Source organism: Propithecus coquereli, unplaced genomic scaffold (genome assembly GCF_000956105.1).
Source record: "Propithecus coquereli isolate 6110/MARCELLA unplaced genomic scaffold, Pcoq_1.0 Scaffold775, whole genome shotgun sequence".
NCBI lineage: Eukaryota > Metazoa > Chordata > Mammalia > Primates > Indriidae > Propithecus > Propithecus coquereli.
In genome coordinates, this window is record NW_012153896.1 from 902,026 (window position 1) to 916,698 (window position 14,673).

The 14,673-nt window shown below is 53.0% G+C and overlaps 1 protein-coding gene and 1 pseudogene across 1 annotated transcript in view; one reads left to right on the forward strand and one right to left on the reverse strand.

The window, feature by feature from the left end:
* The window catches only part of LOC105825035, a 20,900-nt pseudogene extending 16,889 nt beyond the window's left edge, over nucleotides 1-4,011 (reverse strand).
* Nucleotides 442-14,673, forward strand: part of INCENP (inner centromere protein antigens 135/155kDa) — a gene marked incomplete at its 3' end in the record, with an annotated part of 18,587 nt that continues 4,355 nt past the window's right edge. Inside the window, exons 1-4 of the mRNA XM_012662696.1 lie at nucleotides 442-632; nucleotides 3,999-4,149; nucleotides 4,579-4,692; nucleotides 5,599-6,431. Of these exons, the coding sequence (XP_012518150.1) occupies nucleotides 4,010-4,149; nucleotides 4,579-4,692; nucleotides 5,599-6,431 (1,087 nt within the window). The remainder of the gene's footprint in view (nucleotides 633-3,998; nucleotides 4,150-4,578; nucleotides 4,693-5,598; nucleotides 6,432-14,673) is intronic.

Consider the following 14,673-nt stretch of genomic DNA (forward strand, 5'->3'; position numbering starts at 1 on the left):
CTCTATATACATACACTCCCTGTTGTGATTTACAAAGCATTTTCTTTTTATTTCTGAAAAGCGGCAGAGGTCGGAAGGCTGTCCCCTTGTGAGGAAGAGAAAGTTGGACCCAGAAATGGCCAAGTGCCAGGCTCCGGACGAGCACAGCCTGGGGGACGAGTCCACCCTGCATCCTGCTTCCTCCCACCGCGCGGGGCCTTCGCAGTGCACTCTGGGGCTCGTAGTTCCGGGCCAGCGGGCGCCGCGCGCACCTCCACGACCGCCGACTTCCTTCCTCAGCCGTGGGCCGAGGCTCACGGAAGCTGAGGCGGCTTAAAGAGTCTTCGCCTCCTTTCCCCGCCTCTTAGTCCCTCAGATTGCCGATCCAGACAGCCAATAGGGGACCTGACTGGTGCTTCCTGTTGCCTGATTGGCTTAGAGTTTTGCAACCGTCCAGGAAAACTTGCCGAGGATTGGCTGAGCCTTCAGTTTTAAAAATCATAGCTTTCGCCCGCGCTGCGCCGCCTGGTTGGTACTCCCGTGTGGTGAGCCCTGAACTCCCGGGGCCGAGAGGGTCTGGGCAGGCAGGGGCTCAGCTAGGGAGACCGCTGGACTTGGATCGGAGCAGCCCTCAGGAGACGCGGTGCAGACAAGTGAGTGCGTGCGAGCGGCCGCCCGAAGGGTGGTTAGTGATTTGTTCCTCCGCCCTCTCCCTCACCCGGCCAACTCCGGACCTGGGGCGTGACCCCCCCACCCCCGCCCCTTGCGGCCTGGGGGAATGTGAGGGTCGCCTCTTCCAAGTGGGGAGGTGGCCTGCCTGGGTCCGCGGGTCTGAGATGAGCCCATCCCGCACCTTCCTCCTAGGCCCTCAAGTCCCCAGAGAATAACCCCGTCCCCTCCCCCTCCCGGGTGCCTCGCTGCTCGTTTCTTGCCTGAGAGGCTCCTTGTTGAAGTGGACGCGCGGGAAGCCCGAAACCGACCCGGTTTTCTGGCGGAATTATGCCAGATGGCGTTTCTGTACAGTGAATCCCCTCGCTCGCCGCCCCCACCCCAGCTGAGCAGCGTTTTAAACGGACTATTTCTGGAGGCCGGTGCCGCCCCTTGTCACTCCCTAAGCTCGTTCGCTGTCAGCGGTTCAGTTCGATCCAGCTACCGCGGGCTGCTCGTGGGGCTGCCCAGAGCCAAGACCTGGTCCCTGCCTTTCAGAGGTGGATGACCAGGAGGCGGTATAGCTTAGTGGTTAGGAGACGAGTTTAAATCCAGCCTCCGCCCCTGATTTACCGAATGGCTTTGACTTAACTTCTCTTTGGCTCAGTTTTCCGCATCTGCGCGTGGGTATCCTCGAGGTTGTGGTGAGAATGAAGTGAGATGATGTCTGGCTTGGGCGTGGAGTAGGACTCAGTGAATGGGACGAGCTTTTATGACCGAAGTGTGGTAGACAGGTGCCCGACTTGCTGCACCTTCGAAAGAACAGGAGTCACGGAGGAGGGCAGTAAGCGCTCTCGTCTGGTGTACGGTGTGGGAGAAATGTTGGAGGAAGACTGTGGAGAGGATCTCCCTTGGTGGCATGTTGGGTGCTCTGGGTCTGCATGGAGGTTCTTAACTTGCTGAAGATGAGGTTTTTGTTGCTCCTCCCAGGAGCCTGGTCCTTGGAACACTGACTTTTCTCGTGATCACCTGTGTTCTAACTTTGGTGACTTTTTTTAAATGGCCAAACTAAGGTCTGCTAAAAACAAAAACAAACTTCCCCGTGAAAGAAATCCAAATGCTTTTTTGGACTTTACAAAAGAAGTTCTCACCCACTTTGCCAATTTGAACAAACATTTTTTTAAAAAGTAAGCCAGTTGTTGCATTCTGCAGTTCCTCTGCAAACCTTTATCTTCCTTAAGCATTTTCTTTTTGCTGGCCTAGACCTGAGGTCCTGCACTTTGCCAGGGCTGTGGTCCTGGTGCAGAGGGGCTGGGGGAAGCAAGAGGGATGGCGGTGAAAAGGCCTTGCCTATGACAGGCTGGCTGCAGAGCCAAGGTTTCTGCCCAAAGCCTGTGCAATCCTGCCCATTTGGCCCTGCCCAGAGTAGTGCTTGGCATTTAGAAGCAGGAGTTTTGGACGTGTGTTGGCCTGACCTAACCTGTGCAGAGTGAGTTCATTTGGTGCCCCTTGTGTAGTGGTGGTGGTGGTGGTGGGGAGGGGCACCTGTAGGATGTTTATTTCTAGGTGTAGAGTTAATGGACGAACTAATTTATTCAGCAAGTATTTCTTGTTGTCAGGCACTGCTGGGCTCTGGACATTTAGTGATAAGACAGCCAGGGTTTTCCCTCAGGGAGCAAACATTCAGTGGGCAGAGACAGACGGTAAGCAAATAGGTAAACAATCACCCGAGTGCTATGCAGAGAATTGAAATCAATGGATGGGATCCTGGCTGGGGCTACTTTAGATTGTGGTCAGCGTCCCCTGAGGATTCAAGTGATGAGGAGCAAGTCATACAAAATGGGAGACAGAATGTTCCAGACAGAGGGCAGAGCTTATCAAGGAACAAATGCTAATGTTTCCCCTAAATCAGGCCCTAAGAAGTCCCATTAACCTGACCTGGTTGGTGTTAAGCTCTTTGAGGGATCAAGGGGTCAGCAACTTAGGCCCTCCTTCCAGGACCTTCCATCATAGGTGGGAGCTTTGCGTGGTTCTTCTTGGTTTTGAAGGTATAGATCAGGGCAGTGAGTCACTGCCATGACATGAGATGTGCAGTCTGTTATTATGGTTTACAACCACCACCATTCATTTGTTCTTTCATTCATTCACCAGTTGGGATATTAATGAGCCCATGAGATGATGTAATAGAATATAGTTGTTCCTTGGTATCCCTGGGGGATTGGTTCTAGGACCTCCCTCTGATACCAAAGTCCGTAGGTGCTCAAGTCCCTGATGTAAAATGGCGTACACACATCCTCCCGTATGCTTTAATTCATCTCTAGAGTATTATATTACCTAATACAATGTAAAAACTATGCAAATAGTTGTTATACTGTATTGTTTAGGAAATTATGACAAGGAAAAAATTTCTGTACATGTTCAGTACAGATGCAATTTTTTTTTCAAATATTTTTGACCCACGATTGGTTGAATTCATGGTTTCAGAACCCACAGGTACAGAGGACTGACTACTATTTCCTTGTTTGGGATTTTTGTGGTGATTTTATAACCAAGTCTTAAGACGGATACCTGAGTGGCTAGTTTTTTTAAGAAAAAACTGGTTTTGTATTTTTCCTTACTCTATTCTTGTAGATGCAAGTTTTCTTAAAAGCAAGACATTACTCATCAGTTCCCTTTATGCTCCTTCATCCATTTATAGGGCATTTCAGCTTAAGGGAGAGGGTTGTGGGGGGCCCTTTGGAGAGCTGTTTCTGGACCCCTACTTTCTTACTCCTTTGTAACACGGAACCCCTTCCATTCACTGGGCAAGAACGAGGCAGTTGGATTTGGTGTTCTTTGGCCTGATGTCTGGGGTCAGCTCGAATGTAGCACATGGTGGCTGTCTTAGCCCTTCCTTAACCAAAAATAAATAGTAAGAGGAGAGCCCACGGGAGAGTAAGAGCAGAACTGTGTTTGGGCAGGGAGAGAGGGGCACGGGGGTGGCTGCTGTTTCTCCCTGATCCAGGAAGGCAGGTGGCAGTGCCTGTCATCTTAAGCCCAGGAAAGGCTGTTTTTAAGGAGGACCATTGATATCAGGATTGGCTGGGAAATGTGGATTTTTGGGGGCAGCCATGCTGTGTGTGGGGTAGGGTATGGGGAAGAGGTAGAGTAGAAGGGCCCCTCTTTTTGTAGAAATGAGGCTAGGGGATTGGTGTTTGGAATTCTGCAGCTCTGGGGAGTGGCTGTGTGCAGGGCAGGGCTTTGGTTCAGACACTGGGTGATTGTGGTGATTGGGAGGTAGGTGTTGCATGTGGCCTGGCAGCCTCTTCCCCTGTCAAAGGTACCAGTCCTCCACCCTGAACCCTTGTGCCTCTTGTCCCTGCCTTCACCAGACACAGTCATCATGGGGACGACAGCCCCAGGGCCCATTCACCTGCTGGAGCTCTGTGACCAGAAGCTCATGGAGTTTCTCTGCAACATGGACAATAAGGACTTGGTGTGGCTCGAGGAGATCCAAGAGGAGGCTGAGCGCATGTTCACCAGGTAAGGGCAGGGGTACACTGGTGGGGTAGGGACTCCAGGGGCTTCCTGGGCTGCTATGTGTGGCCTTGGGGACAGAACAGCCCTACTTGACAGACAAAATGGACAACCTGTTGGATCCCTCCTGAGTATCCAGTATGCTAGGAGCCCAACTTAGTGTCATGGGAAGAAGAAGGAAAGGTTAGAGTCCCTTGCCTGGCTCACCATAGTTGGTTGGGCTGGCCCTCTCAGGGTGTGATCTTGCTTCCCTGCCATGTTTCCAGGAGGATACCTTGAGTGCCTAGCCAGTAACTTGCACATGGCCTTGGAGAACTTGTTTGGTGCTGGTCACTCCAGCTTGACCTGTCACTGCCAAGAAATGGGCAGGGGCTAGGTCAGGTAGGAGAGTGGTTCCCAGGCAGCCTTGAGTGTCACCCTCCTTGTACCAAACAGAGAATTCAGCAAAGAGCCAGAGCTGATGCCCAAAACACCTTCTCAGAAGAACCGACGGAAGAAGAGACGAGTTTCTTATGTTCAGGATGAAAACAGAGATCCCATGAGGAAAAGGTAGGGGACAGGGGAGGGTGAGCTAGGCAGGTGGACTCTGCGGAGGCTTGGTGCCCTCTGGGAGAGTTTGGTTCCAAAGGTGTTGACTGGAAGTAGCAGCCTGCAGGGCTGGCGATGGGTGCCACGTGAGTCACACTGAGGAGCCCAAGGGTGCGGGAAAGCAAAGCACGACCTGAGACCATGGAGTCCAGATGGTGCATCTGTGCTTGTGGTGGGGTTGGGGGTGTTTGACCTGGGCCTTGGAGGATGGGAAAGATTTTCAGAGGTGGGACAGGAAAGAGAAACTGACCTCCTTTTAGGTGAGAGCAACCAGAGGTGTGGACCAGGCAGCTGGTCTCCTGTCCTCCTATGGCCATGCTTGTTGTAATTCCCCATAGAATGATCGGGCTGCAGAGCACTGGAGAAAGAGGCAGGGGCTTGGGGTCAGGCCTGGGTATAACCTCCAACTCTGCCCCTTAGCAGTCTTTGGGTTGAGTTTCTACCTCTCAGAGTGTCAGTTCCCTCATCTCTAAAGTGGGCATGATGGTACCTACCTCTCAGGGATGTCTTGCAGGTTAAGTGAGAGCATGTGTGTAACGTTTTCAGCAGGGCTTGGGAGAATGTGACTTCAGTGAGAGGGAAGTTGGTATGAATTTAATCTTCCTAGCAGTTCTGTGAGGACTGTGGCATTATCTCCAGTTTACATTTGGGAAGACTGAGGCTCAGACAGAAATGTCCTCAGGGCTAGAGGTGGCAGAGCCTGGACAGGAACTCAGATCTTTTGCCTCCAAGCCCTCTAATTCTTGTTCCATCCCAGTTCCATCCCAGCTGGTGGCTCCTGGGGAGACTGGTGTGCCCAGCTCAAATTTTGGGGTTCCTCTTTACCCTGCTGGGCTCCCTCAGCCTCTGCTCTGCTGCCTCTGACAGGTTATCCCGCAGAAAGACTCGGAGCAGCCAGCTGAGCTCCCGGCGCCTCCGTAGCAAGGACAACGTGCAGAAGCTGGCCACGGTGGTGGGGGAGAATGGCTCCGTCCTGCGACGGGTGACTCGTGCTGCAGCTGCAGCTGCGGCTGCGGCTGCGGCTGCGGCTGCAGCTGCCTCCATGACATTGGCTACACCTTCATCCCCCCCTGAGTCTCCTACAGTGCTGACCAAGAAGCCCGAGGACAACCTTGCCCAGGGCCAGCTGGTGCCCATGGTGGAGATAGGCCTCAGAGAGCGCCAGAATGCTGAGCACCACTTCATCCAGTTCAAATCCACCCAGGCTGTGTCTCAGGCTCTGTCCCCAACCCCAGCTTCAGCCACAGCTCCAGCCTCACAGGGTGTCCTGACATCGGATGAAGAATCAACGCCCAAAAAGACAGAGGCCAGGAGGCTGGAGTCTGTCACTGTGAGCTCCCTGATGACTACACCCCAGCACTGCAAGGGTCGAGGGGTTGGGACAGGACGGTCTGCCTCCAAGCTCAGGATTGCAGGGGTCTCCCAGGGCCCACGAGACTCGCCTGCCTCTCCAGACTCTCCGTGGCAGGAGCGGGTGCTGTCTCCCATCCTGCCGAATAACTTCTCCACACCCGCGGGCTCCTCTGTGGACATTCGGTCAGTGCGGCGTAGCCTGATTGCCCCGTCCTCCCAGGGTCCCCAAGTCTTGCTGGCCCAAAAGTACTCCCCAGTGGCCAAACAGGAGGGTACCGTACACAGGGCAAGCAGAAGGCTCTCCAAGAAGGCTGCTGAAGAGCCAGCGGCCTCTGCCCGCATCATCTGTGAGTCTGGGGGCTCAGCCATATCGGGGGCAGGGTGGGTGGTCCTTGGTGCCTGGCTGAGATGGAGGGTTTCTGAGGGACCATCTAGCAAGGAACTGTCCATAGATCTTTCTGTGATGATGCAAATGTTCCCCATCTGTGCTATGTTGTGCAGTAGCCACCATCTAACCACATGTGGCTATTGTGTCTTCAAAACGTGGCTGGTCTGATCAAGGAACTGAATTGTAAATTGTATTACATTTTACTTTTAGATTTAAATAGCCACATGTAGCTAGTGGCTACTGTATTGGAAGGTGCAGATCCAACCCAACCTTGTTTTACGAATGGGGAAACAGGTTTTGGGAGGTTGGCCACAGTGTCCCTGTGGTTAATGGCCATGTTGAGGCTGGAACCTGGGTCTTTTTCTCCAGGGCCAGTGTTTTCCTCCCCCTTTCCTATGCTGCAGAAGCTATTTAAATTCACTATGTTTGTGTACCGCTTCCTATTAGCGAAACTGTTTGGTCTGGAGGTGTGACTTCTCATTGTAGCAGGCTCATTCTGGGACAACAGATGACCAAAATCTGATCAGAGGCAGGAGGGGGAGAAACAAGATAGCTCTGGAGCCGGATGGCATGGGTTTGGGTTCCTGCTTAGCTGTTTACCCATACTGCGACCTTGGGCAGGTTTCAGAAACTTCATGGGCCTTGGTTCCTCACCTCTCAACTGGGGATTAATAATAATGTCACTTCAAAGGGTCATTGTGAGGCTTTGACTAACCTACACAGGATGTTTAGATTGGTACCTGGTATGTAGGAAGGCTCAGTAACGTTAGCTGATCTTGTCATCATCAGATCTCAGCTCTGGGGACCATTGCCCACTGGGAGCAGGTGTCATGAGCCACAGAGGAGAGTCTGGGCCGGCTGCATGAGTAGGTGGGGTCTGAGCTGGGAGGGTTTTGAAGGATGGCTACACTTTTGCCAGATGGGAAAAATGTGGGGATAGGTATTCCTGGCAGAGGGAACAGCTTGTACAAAGACCCTGAGGGCTAAAATAGCAAATGATGGGGTATCTGGGGCACATGTGCCTCACAAGGAGCTTGAACTCGACCCTTTGAAGGAGAGGAAGTGGTCTGACAACGGTTGTTGGAAGGTTCCTCTCACCTTGTGACAAATGGCCAAGAGGAAGGGAGGGAAGGAAGCAGGAGACCAGGTAGGCTGCACGGGTCTAGGCCAGAGCATGAGCGAAGCAGCGGACTGATGGAAAGGATAAAACGGGCCAGCTTTTATATTAATCTGTATTAAATAGTAGCTGGCATCTGCCTGGCACTTAAGATTTATAAAAAGCAAAGGTCATTTTATTTGGGCCTTGTAGCAGCACTGCTAGCTTGTTGGGATTCCCCCACTTCACAGAGGAGGAAACTGAGGCTTAAGGAGGCCACAGAGTCTGTATGTTGGGAAGTGGGACTTGAGCCCTGCATGTTTCATTCTGTCCAGAAAGGTAGGCACTTGCAGAGGAGGCCTTGTGGAAAACCCCGGGCAGGGTCCATCAGGCAGGTGAGGGCACCTTGCCTTGGCAGGTTTCTTCCTGGCCAGTAGCACTGCCTGGGGCAGGGCCTGCTCCAGGGCTTGGGTGTGTGCAAATGTGCAGTCTGGCACAATGTCCATGTTTGGAGTCCACGAAGGACCTAGGTGGTTCAGATCTGCCTTGGAGATTTCCTCAAGCCTGGATCTGATCCTGGGAAGGGGCCCAGGGGGCAGGCAAGCCTGGAGGAAGGACCCGGTGGGGCAGATAACCCAGATCTGCAGCTCCTACGCCCTTCTAATGGGCCGTCCTCCTCGGCCCCTTTCCTGCTCATGGGTGGGCTCCTGATTTGATTGGCACGTGTGACCCAAGTCTATCTGACTGCAAGCCCAGTCTTGTCCTCCTTGAGGTGGAAGGAAGAGGGAGGGGAAGAGGCAAGATCCAGGATCTGGAGCCACACAGACCCTGGGTAACCCTGGCACACCCCTTCTCTCAATCTCAGTTTCCCTATCTGTGAAACGGTGATAATACCTGCTTTGAATTGGAGTAGAGAACCCATCTTAGTGCTTGAGTATGGTACATGCTCTGTAAATCTTATTTAAGCAAAACAAACGATAAGACCCAGGAACAGCTGTGTCCCTGGCGCTCAGTGTAGGTGTGGTCAGGCTGACCCTGAACAAGGAACTACAAGGACATGGGGCAGTGATGGGGTAGGAGGCTTCCTGAAGGCCTTCCTGACCCCAGGCTCTGGGTTGTGACTCAAGGGCATCTCTGAGGTGGGGTCTGGGTTTGGGTTCCCCCAGAAGGAGCCTTAGATGCAAAGATTTGAGTGCAACTTGTTAATTTTGGAGGGGAAGGAAACACCTGCAGCAGAGGAGTGGGGAAGTGAGACAGACTGGCAGTTAAGGATGGGCATGCGGGTCTGGAAGCCAGCGTGGGGTACTGGGGTAAGGAGCTGCTGTGGGGGACATGAATCCCTGGCCCCTGGCCTGGTGTGCATCTGCTGGAGAGGGCCACCGGGCAGCAGTTCTGCGGTGGTTAGGCAGGGGACAGCACAGCTGCTTCAGGGCTTCTGGAGTGTCCTCTTTAGGGGTCCTGGCCACCTGTGCATTGGGGAAGAGCCCCTTGGTCCCTCTGCCAGGCTGTAGTCCACCTTCCTGCCACCAGACTGGCTCTGAGGCCCCAGGGGCATGATGGTGGCACTTAACATTCCAGTCCTTGTGCTAGTGGGGTGGCTGTGCATTCATGTGGATATCTTCTTGCCGTTCTGTCCCCTCATCAGGGAGAACCTTGAGGAAGGGGACAGTCACCACCCATAACTGCCTGCCTGGCCCTGCAGCTGTTCCCCTTACGCCCGAGCCTGACTGTTACACCCAAGAAAGGTCCTGCTTGCCTTCTCTCTGTGGCTGGCCGGTTGTCTTCCCTCTTTCGCTGACACCCTGGGCACCCCAGCCTCACCCTGGCTGCCTCTCAGCCTTACTTCTGGCGACGTTCCTGTGGCTCAGGACGCGCCAGCCAAGCCGGCCATCTTTCCATTCCCTGGAAAAGCCTCTTTTTCCCTGCCCCCTGGCCTGGGCAGGAGGTTTTCCTTTTCCTAGACCAGTGTCACTCAAGTTTTGGTCTCAGCACCTGCTTCCAGTTTTTAAAATTATTGAGGACCTTAAAAAGCTCTTGACTATTAGGTTATATCTATTGATAATCACTGTATCAGAAATTAAAACTGAGGAATTTAAAAATATTAAAAATACTATTTATTTTTATGTTAATATGATTTAATACTTCAATATTAAAGGCTTTAAGATACTAATATTTTAATATTAAAATATTAGTATCTTAAAGCCTTTAATATTGAAGTATTAAATCATATTAACATAAAAATAAATAGTATTTTTAATATTTTTAAATTCCTCAGTTTTAATTTCTGATACAGTGATTATCAATAGATATAACCTAATAGTCAAGAGCTTTTTAAGGTCCTCAATAATTTTAAAAACTGGAAGCAGGTGCTGAGACCAAAACTTGAGTGACACTGGTCTAGGAAAAGGAAAACCTCCTGCCCAGGCCAGGGGGCAGGGAAAAAGAGGCTTTTCCAGGGAATGGAAAGATGGCCGGCTTGGCTGGCGCGTCCTGAGCCACAGGAACGTCGCCAGAAGTAAGGCTGAGAGGCAGCCAGGGTGAGGCTGGGGTGCCCAGGGTGTCAGCGAAAGAGGGAAGACAACCGGCCAGCCACAGAGAGAAGGCAAGCAGGACCTTTCTTGGGTGTAACAGTCAGGCTCGGGCGTAAGGGGAACAGCTGCAGGGCCAGGCAGGCAGTTATGGGTGGTGACTGTCCCCTTCCTCAAGGTTCTCCCTGATGAGGGGACAGAACGGCAAGAAGATATCCACATGAATGCACAGCCACCCCACTAGCACAAGGACTGGAATGTTAAGTGCCACCATCATGCCCCTGGGGCCTCAGAGCCAGTCTGGTGGCAGGAAGGTGGACTACAGCCTGGCAGAGGGACCAAGGGGCTCTTCCCCAATGCACAGGTGGCCAGGACCCCTAAAGAGGACACTCCAGAAGCCCTGAAGCAGCTGTGCTGTCCCCTGCCTAACCACCGCAGAACTGCTGCCCGGTGGCCCTCTCCAGCAGATGCACACCAGGCCAGGGGCCAGGGATTCATGTCCCCCACAGCAGCTCCTTACCCCAGTACCCCACGCTGGCTTCCAGACCCGCATGCCCATCCTTAACTGCCAGTCTGTCTCACTTCCCCACTCCTCTGCTGCAGGTGTTTCCTTCCCCTCCAAAATTAACAAGTTGCACTCAAATCTTTGCATCTAAGGCTCCTTCTGGGGGAACCCAAACCCAGACCCCACCTCAGAGATGCCCTTGAGTCACAACCCAGAGCCTGGGGTCAGGAAGGCCTTCAGGAAGCCTCCTACCCCATCACTGCCCCATGTCCTTGTAGTTCCTTGTTCAGGGTCAGCCTGACCACACCTACACTGAGCGCCAGGGACACAGCTGTTCCTGGGTCTTATCGTTTGTTTTGCTTAAATAAGATTTACAGAGCATGTACCATACTCAAGCACTAAGATGGGTTCTCTACTCCAATTCAAAGCAGGTATTATCACCGTTTCACAGATAGGGAAACTGAGATTGAGAGAAGGGGTGTGCCAGGGTTACCCAGGGTCTGTGTGGCTCCAGATCCTGGATCTTGCCTCTTCCCCTCCCTCTTCCTTCCACCTCAAGGAGGACAAGACTGGGCTTGCAGTCAGATAGACTTGGGTCACACGTGCCAATCAAATCAGGAGCCCACCCATGAGCAGGAAAGGGGCCGAGGAGGACGGCCCATTAGAAGGGCGTAGGAGCTGCAGATCTGGGTTATCTGCCCCACCGGGTCCTTCCTCCAGGCTTGCCTGCCCCCTGGGCCCCTTCCCAGGATCAGATCCAGGCTTGAGGAAATCTCCAAGGCAGATCTGAACCACCTAGGTCCTTCGTGGACTCCAAACATGGACATTGTGCCAGACTGCACATTTGCACACACCCAAGCCCTGGAGCAGGCCCTGCCCCAGGCAGTGCTACTGGCCAGGAAGAAACCTGCCAAGGCAAGGTGCCCTCACCTGCCTGATGGACCCTGCCCGGGGTTTTCCACAAGGCCTCCTCTGCAAGTGCCTACCTTTCTGGACAGAATGAAACATGCAGGGCTCAAGTCCCACTTCCCAACATACAGACTCTGTGGCCTCCTTAAGCCTCAGTTTCCTCCTCTGTGAAGTGGGGGAATCCCAACAAGCTAGCAGTGCTGCTACAAGGCCCAAATAAAATGACCTTTGCTTTTTATAAATCTTAAGTGCCAGGCAGATGCCAGCTACTATTTAATACAGATTAATATAAAAGCTGGCCCGTTTTATCCTTTCCATCAGTCCGCTGCTTCGCTCATGCTCTGGCCTAGACCCGTGCAGCCTACCTGGTCTCCTGCTTCCTTCCCTCCCTTCCTCTTGGCCATTTGTCACAAGGTGAGAGGAACCTTCCAACAACCGTTGTCAGACCACTTCCTCTCCTTCAAAGGGTCGAGTTCAAGCTCCTTGTGAGGCACATGTGCCCCAGATACCCCATCATTTGCTATTTTAGCCCTCAGGGTCTTTGTACAAGCTGTTCCCTCTGCCAGGAATACCTATCCCCACATTTTTCCCATCTGGCAAAAGTGTAGCCATCCTTCAAAACCCTCCCAGCTCAGACCCCACCTACTCATGCAGCCGGCCCAGACTCTCCTCTGTGGCTCATGACACCTGCTCCCAGTGGGCAATGGTCCCCAGAGCTGAGATCTGATGATGACAAGATCAGCTAACGTTACTGAGCCTTCCTACATACCAGGTACCAATCTAAACATCCTGTGTAGGTTAGTCAAAGCCTCACAATGACCCTTTGAAGTGACATTATTATTAATCCCCAGTTGAGAGGTGAGGAACCAAGGCCCATGAAGTTTCTGAAACCTGCCCAAGGTCGCAGTATGGGTAAACAGCTAAGCAGGAACCCAAACCCATGCCATCCGGCTCCAGAGCTATCTTGTTTCTCCCCCTCCTGCCTCTGATCAGATTTTGGTCATCTGTTGTCCCAGAATGAGCCTGCTACAATGAGAAGTCACACCTCCAGACCAAACAGTTTCGCTAATAGGAAGCGGTACACAAACATAGTGAATTTAAATAGCTTCTGCAGCATAGGAAAGGGGGAGGAAAACACTGGCCCTGGAGAAAAAGACCCAGGTTCCAGCCTCAACATGGCCATTAACCACAGGGACACTGTGGCCAACCTCCCAAAACCTGTTTCCCCATTCGTAAAACAAGGTTGGGTTGGATCTGCACCTTCCAATACAGTAGCCACTAGCTACATGTGGCTATTTAAATCTAAAAGTAAAATGTAATACAATTTACAATTCAGTTCCTTGATCAGACCAGCCACGTTTTGAAGACACAATAGCCACATGTGGTTAGATGGTGGCTACTGCACAACATAGCACAGATGGGGAACATTTGCATCATCACAGAAAGATCTATGGACAGTTCCTTGCTAGATGGTCCCTCAGAAACCCTCCATCTCAGCCAGGCACCAAGGACCACCCACCCTGCCCCCGATATGGCTGAGCCCCCAGACTCACAGATGATGCGGGCAGAGGCCGCTGGCTCTTCAGCAGCCTTCTTGGAGAGCCTTCTGCTTGCCCTGTGTACGGTACCCTCCTGTTTGGCCACTGGGGAGTACTTTTGGGCCAGCAAGACTTGGGGACCCTGGGAGGACGGGGCAATCAGGCTACGCCGCACTGACCGAATGTCCACAGAGGAGCCCGCGGGTGTGGAGAAGTTATTCGGCAGGATGGGAGACAGCACCCGCTCCTGCCACGGAGAGTCTGGAGAGGCAGGCGAGTCTCGTGGGCCCTGGGAGACCCCTGCAATCCTGAGCTTGGAGGCAGACCGTCCTGTCCCAACCCCTCGACCCTTGCAGTGCTGGGGTGTAGTCATCAGGGAGCTCACAGTGACAGACTCCAGCCTCCTGGCCTCTGTCTTTTTGGGCGTTGATTCTTCATCCGATGTCAGGACACCCTGTGAGGCTGGAGCTGTGGCTGAAGCTGGGGTTGGGGACAGAGCCTGAGACACAGCCTGGGTGGATTTGAACTGGATGAAGTGGTGCTCAGCATTCTGGCGCTCTCTGAGGCCTATCTCCACCATGGGCACCAGCTGGCCCTGGGCAAGGTTGTCCTCGGGCTTCTTGGTCAGCACTGTAGGAGACTCAGGGGGGGATGAAGGTGTAGCCAATGTCATGGAGGCAGCTGCAGCCGCAGCCGCAGCCGCAGCCGCAGCTGCAGCTGCAGCACGAGTCACCCGTCGCAGGACGGAGCCATTCTCCCCCACCACCGTGGCCAGCTTCTGCACGTTGTCCTTGCTACGGAGGCGCCGGGAGCTCAGCTGGCTGCTCCGAGTCTTTCTGCGGGATAACCTGTCAGAGGCAGCAGAGCAGAGGCTGAGGGAGCCCAGCAGGGTAAAGAGGAACCCCAAAATTTGAGCTGGGCACACCAGTCTCCCCAGGAGCCACCAGCTGGGATGGAACTGGGATGGAACAAGAATTAGAGGGCTTGGAGGCAAAAGATCTGAGTTCCTGTCCAGGCTCTGCCACCTCTAGCCCTGAGGACATTTCTGTCTGAGCCTCAGTCTTCCCAAATGTAAACTGGAGATAATGCCACAGTCCTCACAGAACTGCTAGGAAGATTAAATTCATACCAACTTCCCTCTCACTGAAGTCACATTCTCCCAAGCCCTGCTGAAAACGTTACACACATGCTCTCACTTAACCTGCAAGACATCCCTGAGAGGTAGGTACCATCATGCCCACTTTAGAGATGAGGGAACTGACACTCTGAGAGGTAGAAACTCAACCCAAAGACTGCTAAGGGGCAGAGTTGGAGGTTATACCCAGGCCTGACCCCAAGCCCCTGCCTCTTTCTCCAGTGCTCTGCAGCCCGATCATTCTATGGGGAATTACAACAAGCATGGCCATAGGAGGACAGGAGACCAGCTGCCTGGTCCACACCTCTGGTTGCTCTCACCTAAAAGGAGGTCAGTTTCTCTTTCCTGTCCCACCTCTGAAAATCTTTCCCATCCTCCAAGGCCCAGGTCAAACACCCCCAACCCCACCACAAGCACAGATGCACCATCTGGACTCCATGGTCTCAGGTCGTGCTTTGCTTTCCCGCACCCTTGGGCTCCTCAGTGTGAC